The sequence below is a fragment of the Zosterops lateralis genome (genome assembly GCF_965231275.1).
Source record: "Zosterops lateralis genome assembly, chromosome: 1".
In the NCBI taxonomy this organism is placed as follows: Eukaryota; Metazoa; Chordata; class Aves; order Passeriformes; family Zosteropidae; genus Zosterops; species Zosterops lateralis.
This window is the reverse complement of record NC_139762.1, coordinates 100650614-100662670: the sequence shown is the minus strand read 5'-3', so window position 1 is coordinate 100662670 and position 12057 is coordinate 100650614. Positions and strand designations below refer to the sequence as shown.

Sequence of the window (12057 nt, the reverse complement as noted above, 5' to 3'; positions counted from 1 at the left end):
AATATCAAGACTGACATTTGAATAGCTGAGCCCTAAAATCGAGATGCTAAAAGTGACCAAATGAGAGAAGAAAAGGGAAGAAGAGTACAGCAAGCAAAGAGGAGAATAAGGGAGGGGAAAATAAGGGAGGAAAGAGAGCAATTAATTCTGTAGAAATGGGGGAAAAAAAGCCTATTTGGAGAAGGCAGTGGTGGTTGTGACAGAAATATTGTTTTTCCGAGACAAAAAAGGACTGAAATACAGGGAGAAAAGTCAGAACTTCATATTTCACAGTCCAAGCCCTGAATACTGAGTTTCATGAAGAAGAGTATTTGAAATACTGAAACGGCTAAGTCCCAAACTCTAAACACTGCTTGAAGAGTGAACCTTTTTTCAAACACTGACTTAAAAGAGGCGCATACTGTTGTTAGGCTTGAAAATGTTCTGTGGGTAAGAGAGAGAAAGAAGTGGAAGGCATTGGGAAATAACTTGGCATAGAGAAAACATAATTCCTTCACAATCCTAAAAGTCAGGAGTCTCCTTTTCATACACAAGCCATCCTAGTGAGTTTTCTGTACTTGGATGACAGAGCTACAAAGAAGTTAAGATCCATAAACTTACATCCATAATGTTTCTTCCGAGGGAATGCTATGAGCCACCCCATTCCCCCTCTTTGGGCTATGTGCCCAAAGCAGCACATGCTGTTGGAAAGCACTCAGCCAGTTCTGGGGTACCTTCAGACCCATCCTTGCCTTCCAGAAGGTCATTACTCCCCAGGCTATTGGCTGGGAATTCAGACCATACTGGGGCTACTGCTCCAGGGTACACTGAATTGATACCACCATAGAAATAGCAGAACACTGTGAGGGAAGAGGTGGAAAAGTTGGCTGAAATGCATTAGGCATCCTAAAGAATTAGGGTTAAAGAGAGCAGAAGGCATTTGGTTTCATGTGGCTTTTTAAAGGAAAAGAAAAAAAAAAAAAAAAAAAAAAAAAGAATGGAAAAATTGGCATTTGTCTTTCCAAATCATGTTACAAGATTCCACAAAGGAGTTGATCTTTCATGCCTTCTCTTCAGCTCAGCAGGACAACTAGGGAGATACTGCAGCCACAAACCTCAGTTCACAGCTGGACTAAAGTTACTAAATGTATCCATACTGGAGTGATGCAAGCTTTAAAAAACATTGCAAGTATTTTTAGCACTAAAAAGGCCTAGATCCTGCTTTGGTTCAGACTTGGATAATTCAGAACTGGCTAGGTGGAACTGTGCCATATTAATGACCATACAAAAATTTGACTGTTTGGGTTAAGAAGCATTATGATAAATTTCAGCGTAACAGTTCAAAAAACCCTTTTTTTGAAATATTTTTAAACGTAGACTAAGACTGGAATTGTTTTTCTTCAGCATGTTGCTATCCCAACGCTATAATACAGGCATACACATAGTGAATGTAGGTAGGTAAGTAGATCGTTCTAACTTTTGTTTTAATGTCATCACATTTCTATAGCTCTTTAGCAGATGTCTCATGTCCTTTTTTTTTTCTACCAAGTTTTGGTTTCCATAGCTTCTATTGGATCAAAGGTTTCCTGGCAATGACAAAACCAGCCCTTGTGTATCTCCCACCCTCTGAACATCAGTGACTTTTCTTTTAATGGAAAACTAATTTCAAATGCACATCTACCTCATGAAAAAGTGAGTAGTTTAAAACTTGTCTGCTAATATCACCCATATAATGAGGACAGAGAGAAATTATGAGCCATTAATCAGGAAGTGTAGAGGAGAAAGGATATCTTTAAGGGTTGTGAATTACATAAAATCTTGCAAAACCTGTAAATACAACACAAATCTTAATTCAAGGAGGAAAAAATAGACCATATGTGCAGCTACACTAGAATCACTTCATTTTCAAGTTCATTAACAACTTAAAGATGACAAATAGTATCTACTCTATAAATTGTTGTTTGTTTTGAAGTAACCAGATAATCAAATTTTCTCTGAGACTATCTGACTGAAAGCTGCTAAAGAATGTGCATTCATTAAAAATGACCAAACTTTGGACATTAAAATATTTCACATATCTGAAATAAAACAGCTTCCCTGAGGGGAATTTAAGTCTAAACATAAAGACATGTGAGCTCTGACACATTTCCTCCAACAATTTAGCTTTGTACTGACTTTTTATTACAAAAGCTTTCATTGCTTTAGAAGCAATAATTCCCCACTGTTATCACTAAAAACAGGGTCTATTAATCCCTTGTTTACTGAGACAAACCCCATCTTCAAAAGCCTTAAATGAAGAAGATTTATCTTATCAATGGGCTTCTTCTCTGAATCTTTTCATTACGTATGACACAGCTCAACTTTGCTCTGAGTTTCTAGTGAGCATCAATATTGGTGTTGCTTCTTTCAGCATATCAGTGAGCTAGAAATGCAGCATGTTGCTGTAGCCTTTGGGGGCATTTTCTGGGACTTCCAGAGGTTGTTATCTGATGAAGAAATGTACTGAAGCAGCGATTCCTGTATCTTTTCATTCCAATCAGACATCTGAGCATCTGGCACAGGGAAGACTGCCAGATAGGATAGCAAGAATGTGGTGAAATGGGGATAAAGGTGCAGAAGAAATTGCTTTAGGACTCCTGCCTGATAACTTAGCTAGAGTGACTCCATCAACATGATAATTCCTCAACAGGGCCAGCACTGTCACTGCTTTGATAGCTGCAGCCTGGCTCATGTTTAGGTTAGGCAAATAGAGTTTATTCTCAAATAAAATTAGGCAACTAACAGTTGTTTGTTCTGTCACTAAAATAAAACTGTTTTAAATGCAGCAGAGTTTGGGGTTTTTCAGCCTTTTTTTCCAAATAGTTTCAGCTACAAACCAGAGGGAACTCAGGGAGGAGGGAGGATGCAGGAATGAGGCAACTTTGCTGGGATGAGAGGATGGAGAAAAAACAGTCACCCCAGAAAAGAAGGCCAGAAAATCACTGGCAGTGATTTGCCGGTTGCTCATCTTCGTCATGCACACACACATTCCCTGTGACCATAAAGAGGCATGAAAAGCAACTGATACTGAACAGCACCACCTGAGTACAGACAGCACCCAAGCTGCATGGAAAAAAGTAAAAATATTTAATGTTCAGTTGGACTTTCTACTCAGAGATGAAAGTAATGAGAAAACAGGTCCAGGCTTCTAAGGAGCCATGTGGAAAGTATGGGAAAGCCAAAGGCATGCTCAGAAACATCAACGGGCGCGAAGGCTTCCCCCTGTGAGAGGATGAACTTGGACACTCAAGCACAGAAGAGACAGCACAGCTCAAAAATGGCATAACTTAATGATGACATGGTTAACAATGGCTTTCTGTGCAAATTACTAACTGAGGCTATTGGTTTGTCACAGTGCATTGGCGGAGTAGCTGAAAGGAAAGGAGCCAACAAGCCCCACCTCAGAAAGCCTCCCACAGGCAGAGCAGGGGACAGTCTGCTCCCAAAACTCAACCAGTAGTGCAGACCATGGACAGCCTTGCTGTCGTAAGCTCAGGTGCTGGGAGAAGAACAGAAGAACCCAGGTAAAACTTCAGCAGAAGTCATTTAGGAGGAAGAGACAGTACTCAGATAATCCCCAGTGACCATTACTGTTCAGTGGGTTGGTGCTGACCAGAACATGCAAGTGACTTGGTACAACAACTAACCATGCAGCTGCCTAAGAGCTCTACTGCTACTTAGAGTAGTATGTGCAGAAGAACAGAAATTGTTTTGAAGTGTAGCTTCATACTATTTTAACTTTGAGGTAACTTGGTCTGTGATCTAGGACTCAGACTGCAGCCAAAAGCTTTGTGCTTTATTCCAAGTTCTGGCTATCTAGGGAGGGTTATGTGATTCATCTAACTTCTCTGTTAGGGAATTTTTCCACCTCTGAAAAAGGAGTGATGATACTTTTCAGTCACATTGGGACAGTCTGCTAGGTTCAGTGATGCATGTAGAGGATAAAGAGATTTTCCACTTACTCGGTTGGCAGTGAAACAGATTGAAAAAAAACCCACAGGAGTGATGGATACCTTCATCAAGAGATTCTGCAGTAGAAAGTATGAGCAAAGAAAATATTCCTTTTTAGCAGTGAGTGCACTAAGGCAGAAATAAAAGCTATGGTTCCCATTTGGCTTTAAACATAAAAAGAAAGTAAAATAGCAGGATATGGGAAAGAAGATAATGGGATAATGAGCAGTAATGCCTGGGAAATGTTTGGAAATTGTCCAGCTTCAAAACAAGAGGGGTACAACAGTTGATTTTAAATTGGTTATAAATTGAACATGATTGGCTCAGCTTTTATCAGCAAGTTCCAAACTTCAACTAAATGAACATAAACAAGAGATTAAGCTCTTCCATTCTGTGCTAGTGTTTAGAGAAACAGGTGTAGACTGCCCCTGCATGGCCAAGGACTAACTCCCCAGTGTGTGCTTGACCAAGGTTACTCAGGACTGCCTTTTTTACCTCCAAGGAATGTGGGATGATTCATTTGTTGATGTTGATACACTGAGATGAAAACACAGAGTGTTAAATATTCTTCATCACAATTTCTGGTGATGCCAGAGTATAAAGATAATTGTTCCTGAGCAGACCTCAAGAAAACAAGTTTGTAAATCCAAGAGAAGTTTGCTAATTACAATCCACATCTCCTAATACCACAGAATAATAAGGAATACAAATCTGGTAGAAGGGTAGGTCTTTTATCTCTTTTCTGTCCTGTTTTCAGGCACTTGATCAATGACCATAGAATGCAGATCTGTGTTTTTCTGAAAATACGAAGAGAAAATGAAGGGATTGCTTCTTTGCAGTCACCCTTTGCACGTCCACACAGGAGAGGCTGTGATGGGCAGGGAGTCTGTTCCAGTGTCAGTGTTGGGACTGGACACTTGCAAGCCCATGGTGTGTATGGGGGAGTGGAGTGATCTGTCTCTCCCTGCCATGAACAGAGCTTCTGCTATCAGGGAGAGTCAGCTACCTGAGAGTGTGCAAAAGTGGAACAGCTACATCATCAGACCAATTGCATGCCCAATTCAGTTGAATCAGAATCAGCAGGCAAGTTTATCTCAGTATATCAGTAGCTTTAAAAAAATCTTTGTCACTTCCCTCTGTCCCTCTCACCTCAGTAGTTCAATGCATCCCAGGACGAGGTGCCTCTGTGCAACACACAGCTATCTGGATGCAGGAGACATTGAGGAAGAGGCAGCCCACCAACATTATGTCATACGACAGTGACTAATTTTTATGTTTGGAGCTTACACTCAATTTTCAAATGCAGTGTGGTCACTGTTGGGAGTGCTAAGGCTCCCCTCTTCCCATTAATGGGAACCTGTTGTGACCAGGGGCAGCCCCACCAGGCTGCCAGGGGTCTCACCAGTGGCAGGCTCACCACTATAGCAGAACACAGCTGGGAAACCAGCCTGTGCAGAAAACCATTGTTTTTAAAAGGTCTTAGCACATGTCTCAGTTTACACCCCTTTCAAGTCCAGTGGAAGACAGAGGGGTGTAAATCACCCGGGGTGCAATGTCAGTAACATGGATTAAGTTGTGCCTGCTTATTCCAAGGGCAGATTTGGCACTCGCTGCAGGGAGGTGGTCATGGTGACTGCTGACAGCTATGCCATGGGAATGGAACTGGGAAGGACTGCTCTCCAGGCAAATTCCTACTTACTGTTTCCTCTCTTGCTTTTTCCTCAGCCAAGCTTTCATGATAAAGGGAGCCAAAATAAGGCCACTTCATAGTTTAGAAATAAATTATAATAGCAAGTATGATTATTGTCTTTTGTCAACAGGAGGGTGAACTTGCATTTCTAAGCAGTTAACAGAATCATTCACTTCCTATGCAAAATATTCTTTAACAAATATAAAGAAGCTGAAGTTCTGAGAAACCTATAGGCTAAAACATTCAAAGTAAAATGAAACATCCTACAATGTGGTACATCATAGAGCTACTATGAAACTCAGCTGCAAATTTCTGTAAGAATAAGATCAAATACCTAATGTCTCTTCCTCTGAGTTTAGAAACTGTGGCTCTCTAACCAAATGTGATCAACATGGTGGCTGGCCTGGTATGTTTTGGAGCACGCTCTGCAACTGCAAAGTGTGCTTTTGCTGATAGAGGATGATGAAAATGGACAAATGCAGTGCAGTGTCTTTACATGACAAGTATCCAAGGGTCTGGCCTCTGCCCTGGCAGTGGTGCTGCAGTACCATGGTGAGAAGCACCTAAAAATACCAGGCAGAAGGCATGAAAGCTACTGCAGCCAAAGGGCAGCTCAGTATACATAAATGAGCTTTAAATACTCCATCTTTTCAGACACTGGCTTGTGACCAAGTCAAAAGGCAACCCCCAAAACCTCAGAGTTTCCTACAAGGTTAAGAAAATTCTGCTTCTCAGAGGTGAGTCACCTCTGAGACAGGTGCCAAAGATGGTCTGCAGCAAGGACTGGCAGTGGCTGCAGCTCAGGTGAAATCCATTGCCCAGCTCTTGGCTCCAGTGAAGCTACAAAAGCAGGAGCAGAGCAGGAGATCAGTGCCTTGCCATGCAGAGGTAATCATTCAGCTACATCTCGCTATTTTGGCAATATCTGCTCTCTTGATGGGATTTTATTTGCAAGTTTAGCGTCTAACTTAGGAAAAAAATATTACAGCTGGATGTCCCACCCTGATCTGACAACTCCAGGAACATTTTTGAGACAGTGCTTAAGCATTTATAACCCAGGTTGAACAGAGCTGCAAAATCCAAATCTGTATCAAAGCTTCCAGGGAAGTCCAAATGAAGGATTTTGGACTGGACTCTTCTCAGATTAATCTGAAAGCAAACTGAATGTCCTAAACCTACCATCTGTAGTAGACATATTTTCTCCAAAAGTAAAAAGAGTAATTTAAGCAGGCTTATTATTAGCTATTGTAAAACCTATTTTAAAAGTCCTACTTAAACAGATTTATTGACATCTTTCAGATGAAAATTTCCTCTTGAACAAAACTCCTTAGACTAGACTTCGCAACTCATGCTGCAGCAAAGCAATCAGTTGTGTCGTTCCAAATTCCCATTCACTAAAGAAGGTGTGAAATAAGGTACCACTGTGAAGTGGATGACACTACCTGGATGCCTAGATTTGCCTCATTTTGTAAGGGAGATGCCTTCCATAGATGAAATCAGTTGTATTTAAACTATTTTGAACATTACTTGCCTGAAAACTACAAGCAAGACAGACCTAAACTATAGGAAAGCACATAGATTTAATTTACATTGGACTGCTGAATCTTTAAATTATTATGCTTATAAGCCCAGTTTTGGACAGGAATAACTCTACTGACTCAAGACAAACCTCATACCACTGCACTGATCCTATTTCTTCATGTTGGCAAGGCCTTATCATTTCCCCAGTTACATTCTTTTGCCAAAATAAACACTATCAGGAAGAAAGGAGGCAGCAATCCGAAAAATGGTGAACATATTACTGTGTATTTTTTCAGCCTATGATACCGTGTACCTAATTTCTAAAGTCATTTTAGCTCATTGACTTGTTTTTACCAACTTGAGTGAAAAGAATTTTATGGTAGAAACATGATACTTTCTGAATTTTGTTTTAAATGAGTACTTCTTATTTTTTCCCATCTTTGCAATATTAGCATATTGCAATATTTGCAATATTGCATCAATTTGCAATATAGCATCAATTTGCAATATTGATTTGCTGGCAGCATGCCTACCCCTGTCACACCAGCTATATTCAGACTTTTCAGTTTTCAATCTGCAGATCCCAGTGCTCACTCCATGGCATTTCAGTGTGTTTGTGTTTATGCCACTTCTACCTCCATATCACAGATCCACAGCAGCAGATGTGAAACCTTATAAGACATCAATACCTACATATTCAGTAATATAACTCTGGCAAGTACTTTGCCATTTGTGGATATATTACCACAATATGCTATTTTTAGGGGCGAAGTACTTTGTTTGCACAACCCCATAAAGTTTCAGGGCAAAACATGTAAATTCACCAGATGTCAGGTTATCCCCCCCCCCCGCCTCAAGAAAACTGCTTTTCTCTGGTGACATTGTTCAGTCACTTATTACAATCACAAATTGTGAATTTTGAGTTGAAGAGTTCTTAAAATGAAGGAACAGCTCAAGAATGATGCAAATCTTAGCTGAATAATACTGTTAACTTGAGAATCTTCTGGTTTGTTTGGGTGTAGTTTAACTTTATTTAGTCTGAAATTAATCAATACTCTGACAAGCTGAATGCATCACTATTCAGAGAAAACACATTTTTTATTGATCAGAGAAACCACTTATACATTTCTTGTAAACTTGAGAGCTCAAACCCAGAAAGGAGCCTTTTAAAACACCAGACTTACATTTTGCCAAGAGAAAAAATGCCCACCAGCAGCCCAACAGGAGCAGTTTGCACATCTGCCCTTGAAATTCATGAAAGCTTATTCTGGGGATTGGGCCCTCAAAATTTTACAGAGAAATAAAAGTCCTTCTTTCATATGGAATCACAGAATAATTTAGGTTGGAAAAGACGTCTCATATCTAATATCTGAGTCCAATCATTAAACCAACACTGCCAAATCCATCACTAAAACATGTCCCTAAGTGCCATGTTTACAGATCTTCTAAGCATCTCCAGGGACGGTGACTCAACCCATTTCCTGAGCAGACTCTTCCAACGGCACACAATTCTTCTGATGCAGAAAGTTTTCCTAATATTCAATCTAAACCTCCCTTGGTGCCACTTGAGGTCATTTCCTCTTGTCCTGATGTTTGTTACTCAGGAGAAGACACCACCCCCCACCTTGCTACAACCTGCTCTTAGTGAGCAACAAGGTCACCTCTGAGCCTTCTCTTCTTCCAGGCTCCTCCCTGCATCCTCTCCAGAACAGTTCAAGTTCCCTCAGATATTTCTCATAAGACTTCAGTTCCAGACCTTTCACCAGCTTTGTTGCCTTTCTCTGGGCATGCTCCAGCACCTCGATGTCCTTCTTGTAGCAAGAATTCAGGGAATCAAATTATTTTCTTGGCATATAATTTGCCCATGATAGCCATGTACTAGTATTAATGGGAACTCTGCATATTTAGCACATCTTCAAACCAAAATTGTACATTAAATAGCAAGGTATTGATTTAGGATGAAAAATGCTAAAATATTTTTTCTGCAGCATTCCAATACACATCTCTCATTTTTCCTCCTCTAGCCACTGCTTATATATCAGCTCGACTCAATCATTAAAAATCATCAGTGGCCTTTTTTCACACTAAGATTTTCACTTCCAAGCTCTGATAACACTTGTCTTGATGCTCTTCAAAGACATCTCCCTGAAAGCAGATCAAAGTAGATCCACAATAGAAAGACCTGCAAATAAAGAAACAAGGAATACTGCTCCTTTGGCTGCCATTGTGTGTACATTGCGTATACGTTGTTGTGTATATTCAAACATAATTTCCCACATAATTTGGAACATCAGTCCCTCACATGATTTCATGTGTAAAAGGCAAAGTACTGAACAGTACCAGTTCAAGAGCAAGTCTGCAGGAAGGTAACATCATATTTTTTCGGTTACAAAAATGTCAGTATATACTCTGAAGCCCAGTGCTGGGACTTCTTTTAACCCAAACTCTGAAAGTGCTTTTCTTTTCTACACCAAGGCAGAGACAACTTGATTTTTTAAAAAATCAATTTTCAAAAATTAATGATTAAGTTAAAGTGCCATATTCATACCGAACAAAATTTTGTCATAAAACGAAGAAATCACATTATTCACAATAGAAGAAATTACTAAATGCAGACAATTATCTTGAGACTAAATTAATTGAAATGAATAAATATAAATTAATTTAAAATTAATAGAAAAATATACTAAAAAGAAAAAAGGGACTTCACATATTACGCATCTGAAGGAAGTTTCACGTATTATAGCTAAATTGTATGAAGCACATATTTCTTCTCCTTGAGAAAATGTTATTGCTGTCTGTTGCTAAAAACCGTGAGTAGATATCCTCAAAGCCAAATGGTTGAGAAATTAAGCCATTTTCTTTTTATTTTCTTAATATATGGAGGAAGTAATATAAAAGGTTTAGGGAAGTCGAGAGCATTTCAGCTTCTTGTCATTAGGAATCATCCATTCTCCTACCTCGACCTCTAGGTGGCACAAAAGAGCCTAAACTGAGCAGGTTTTTCTGATTTTTCAGGTAATGTTATGCCCTCCCAATTAGACTCCGCAAGTCACCAATTCCAACATCACAAAACACACATCTATTAACCTGTATTCAATAAATTGTCCAAATAAGTACTAAAGTAACAGCTACAGTTACTAGACAGCTCAATTTTACTCCTTTTAATAGTGCATTGAGAGATAAATAATTAATCGAATCTCCACAGTATCTCTAATTTGCTTTCACCTTCAGCTTATAACAGTTAAAAGGAACAATAGGTTTACTAGAAATAATGCTCACATTTAGTTTAATGTAAGGATTACTACAGCATTGAAAATACATACCATAAAAACCAATCTGCCATCATAATCCAGCAGAATAAAACAGTAATGAGCAAAATACATCATTTACTTCTTATTTTAGATTACAGTATGTAGAAAATTAAAGGGTCAGTAAATCACAGCAAATCAATATTTACTGCAGAAGTAGCTAGAAATGCTATTTACTTCAGTGAAGCAGCTGCTGGTATGGAGATGACCATGTTTTATGTGATTCTATGCGACCAGAGAGAATTTTTATATCAACCACCTAAGATGCATAGTACATGAAGGACCCCAGCAGCCCTCAGCCTCTGCACACAAGAATGGCACCACAAAAGCATTTTGCTCCAGTTAAGACACTATGATATTAGACATCAGAGCATTTATTTTCCTCCACAGAAAACCAAGCGTGCATTTGTACACTTGCCCTTGTATCAATGTTTCCATCTATTTCCTTTATTTCCTCCATTAGCCAAATCATTAACACTCACATCCGAGGAGCACTCTGAGCAAAACCAAGAATCACCTTCCTCTCCTAAACCTGCTCCAGCTCTCAGCAATTACCCAGTCTGGACTTTCACCACTGTATCATTCAAAACCATTCCATGTGAAATGATTTGACTCTTCCACGACTGAACAAAAAGTCATGTGTAAAATTTCTCAATGCATTATCTGGAAGATCATTTGCATCAACATGTGATGACAGCACATTGCATTCATGTGCCCACAATTAAACAGGAAAAGAATTTCTCTCACCTGGCATAGAAATCCTTTGGTGGAACAACCTCCTGAAAGAACTGTAGCTGGTACAGATAAAGTCCAATCAAGTGTCCCGCACTGAATATAGCCATTAATACACACAGACAGCTGAATATCAGCGGATCAAACGCTTGGCAACAGGACCACCATGTGCACAGGCCCAAAAACACAAAGAAATACACAGCTGAGGTCAAAGATGGCACCATCATACCTGTAAAAATAAAAACATGGAGTGTTGGAGAAGTGTGGGAAACACCAGCATTTGTTAAACCTTAAGTTTGACAAGATGTGTATTAAAAAACTTAATCCGATTAGTTTTCTGCTGATTATTACAATTAACTCTAAAGACTACTATTAACTTTGAGACTAGAAGAGAACGATCTTCCTTTTTTAATTTCTTTTTCCTTTGTTCAATTCACTTATACCATATCTCAGCACTTAGAACACAACACCCTCCAGACTTTCCTCTGAGATGGAATATTCTCTATGTAAAGATGTTTCATAGAGCACGGAGAAAACCAGAAAGTGGCTGCAAGGGTAGCTAATACTACCTGACAGCACCAGTGTATAAATTTTGAGTATAAGGTGCTAAAGTGGCATGATGGATGAACAGCAAAAAGCCTTCTCATATAGATACTGAAATACCTTGACATATTAAAACAAAACAGCCCCTGATTCATTTATTGAAATGAAGAGATTTGAATATAATCTACGGAATAATCAGAAAATGTTTGATTTTTGAAAATTGCTAACTCCTAGAAACGTGTAATTTACATATGACAAAGCCTCTGCTGTCACACACATGTATATTGTTTT

General features: G+C 39.2%; 1 protein-coding gene across 1 annotated transcript in view; it reads right to left on the bottom strand.

The window, feature by feature from the left end:
- LOC310907313 (piezo-type mechanosensitive ion channel component 2-like) overlaps positions 1–12057 on the bottom strand; it is a gene marked incomplete at its 3' end in the record, with an annotated part of 38609 nt that overhangs the window by 10720 nt on the left and 15832 nt on the right. The window contains exon 3 of the mRNA XM_083857427.1: positions 11239–11452. Coding sequence (XP_083713553.1) covers positions 11239–11452 — 214 coding nt within the window. The remainder of the gene's footprint in view (positions 1–11238; positions 11453–12057) is intronic.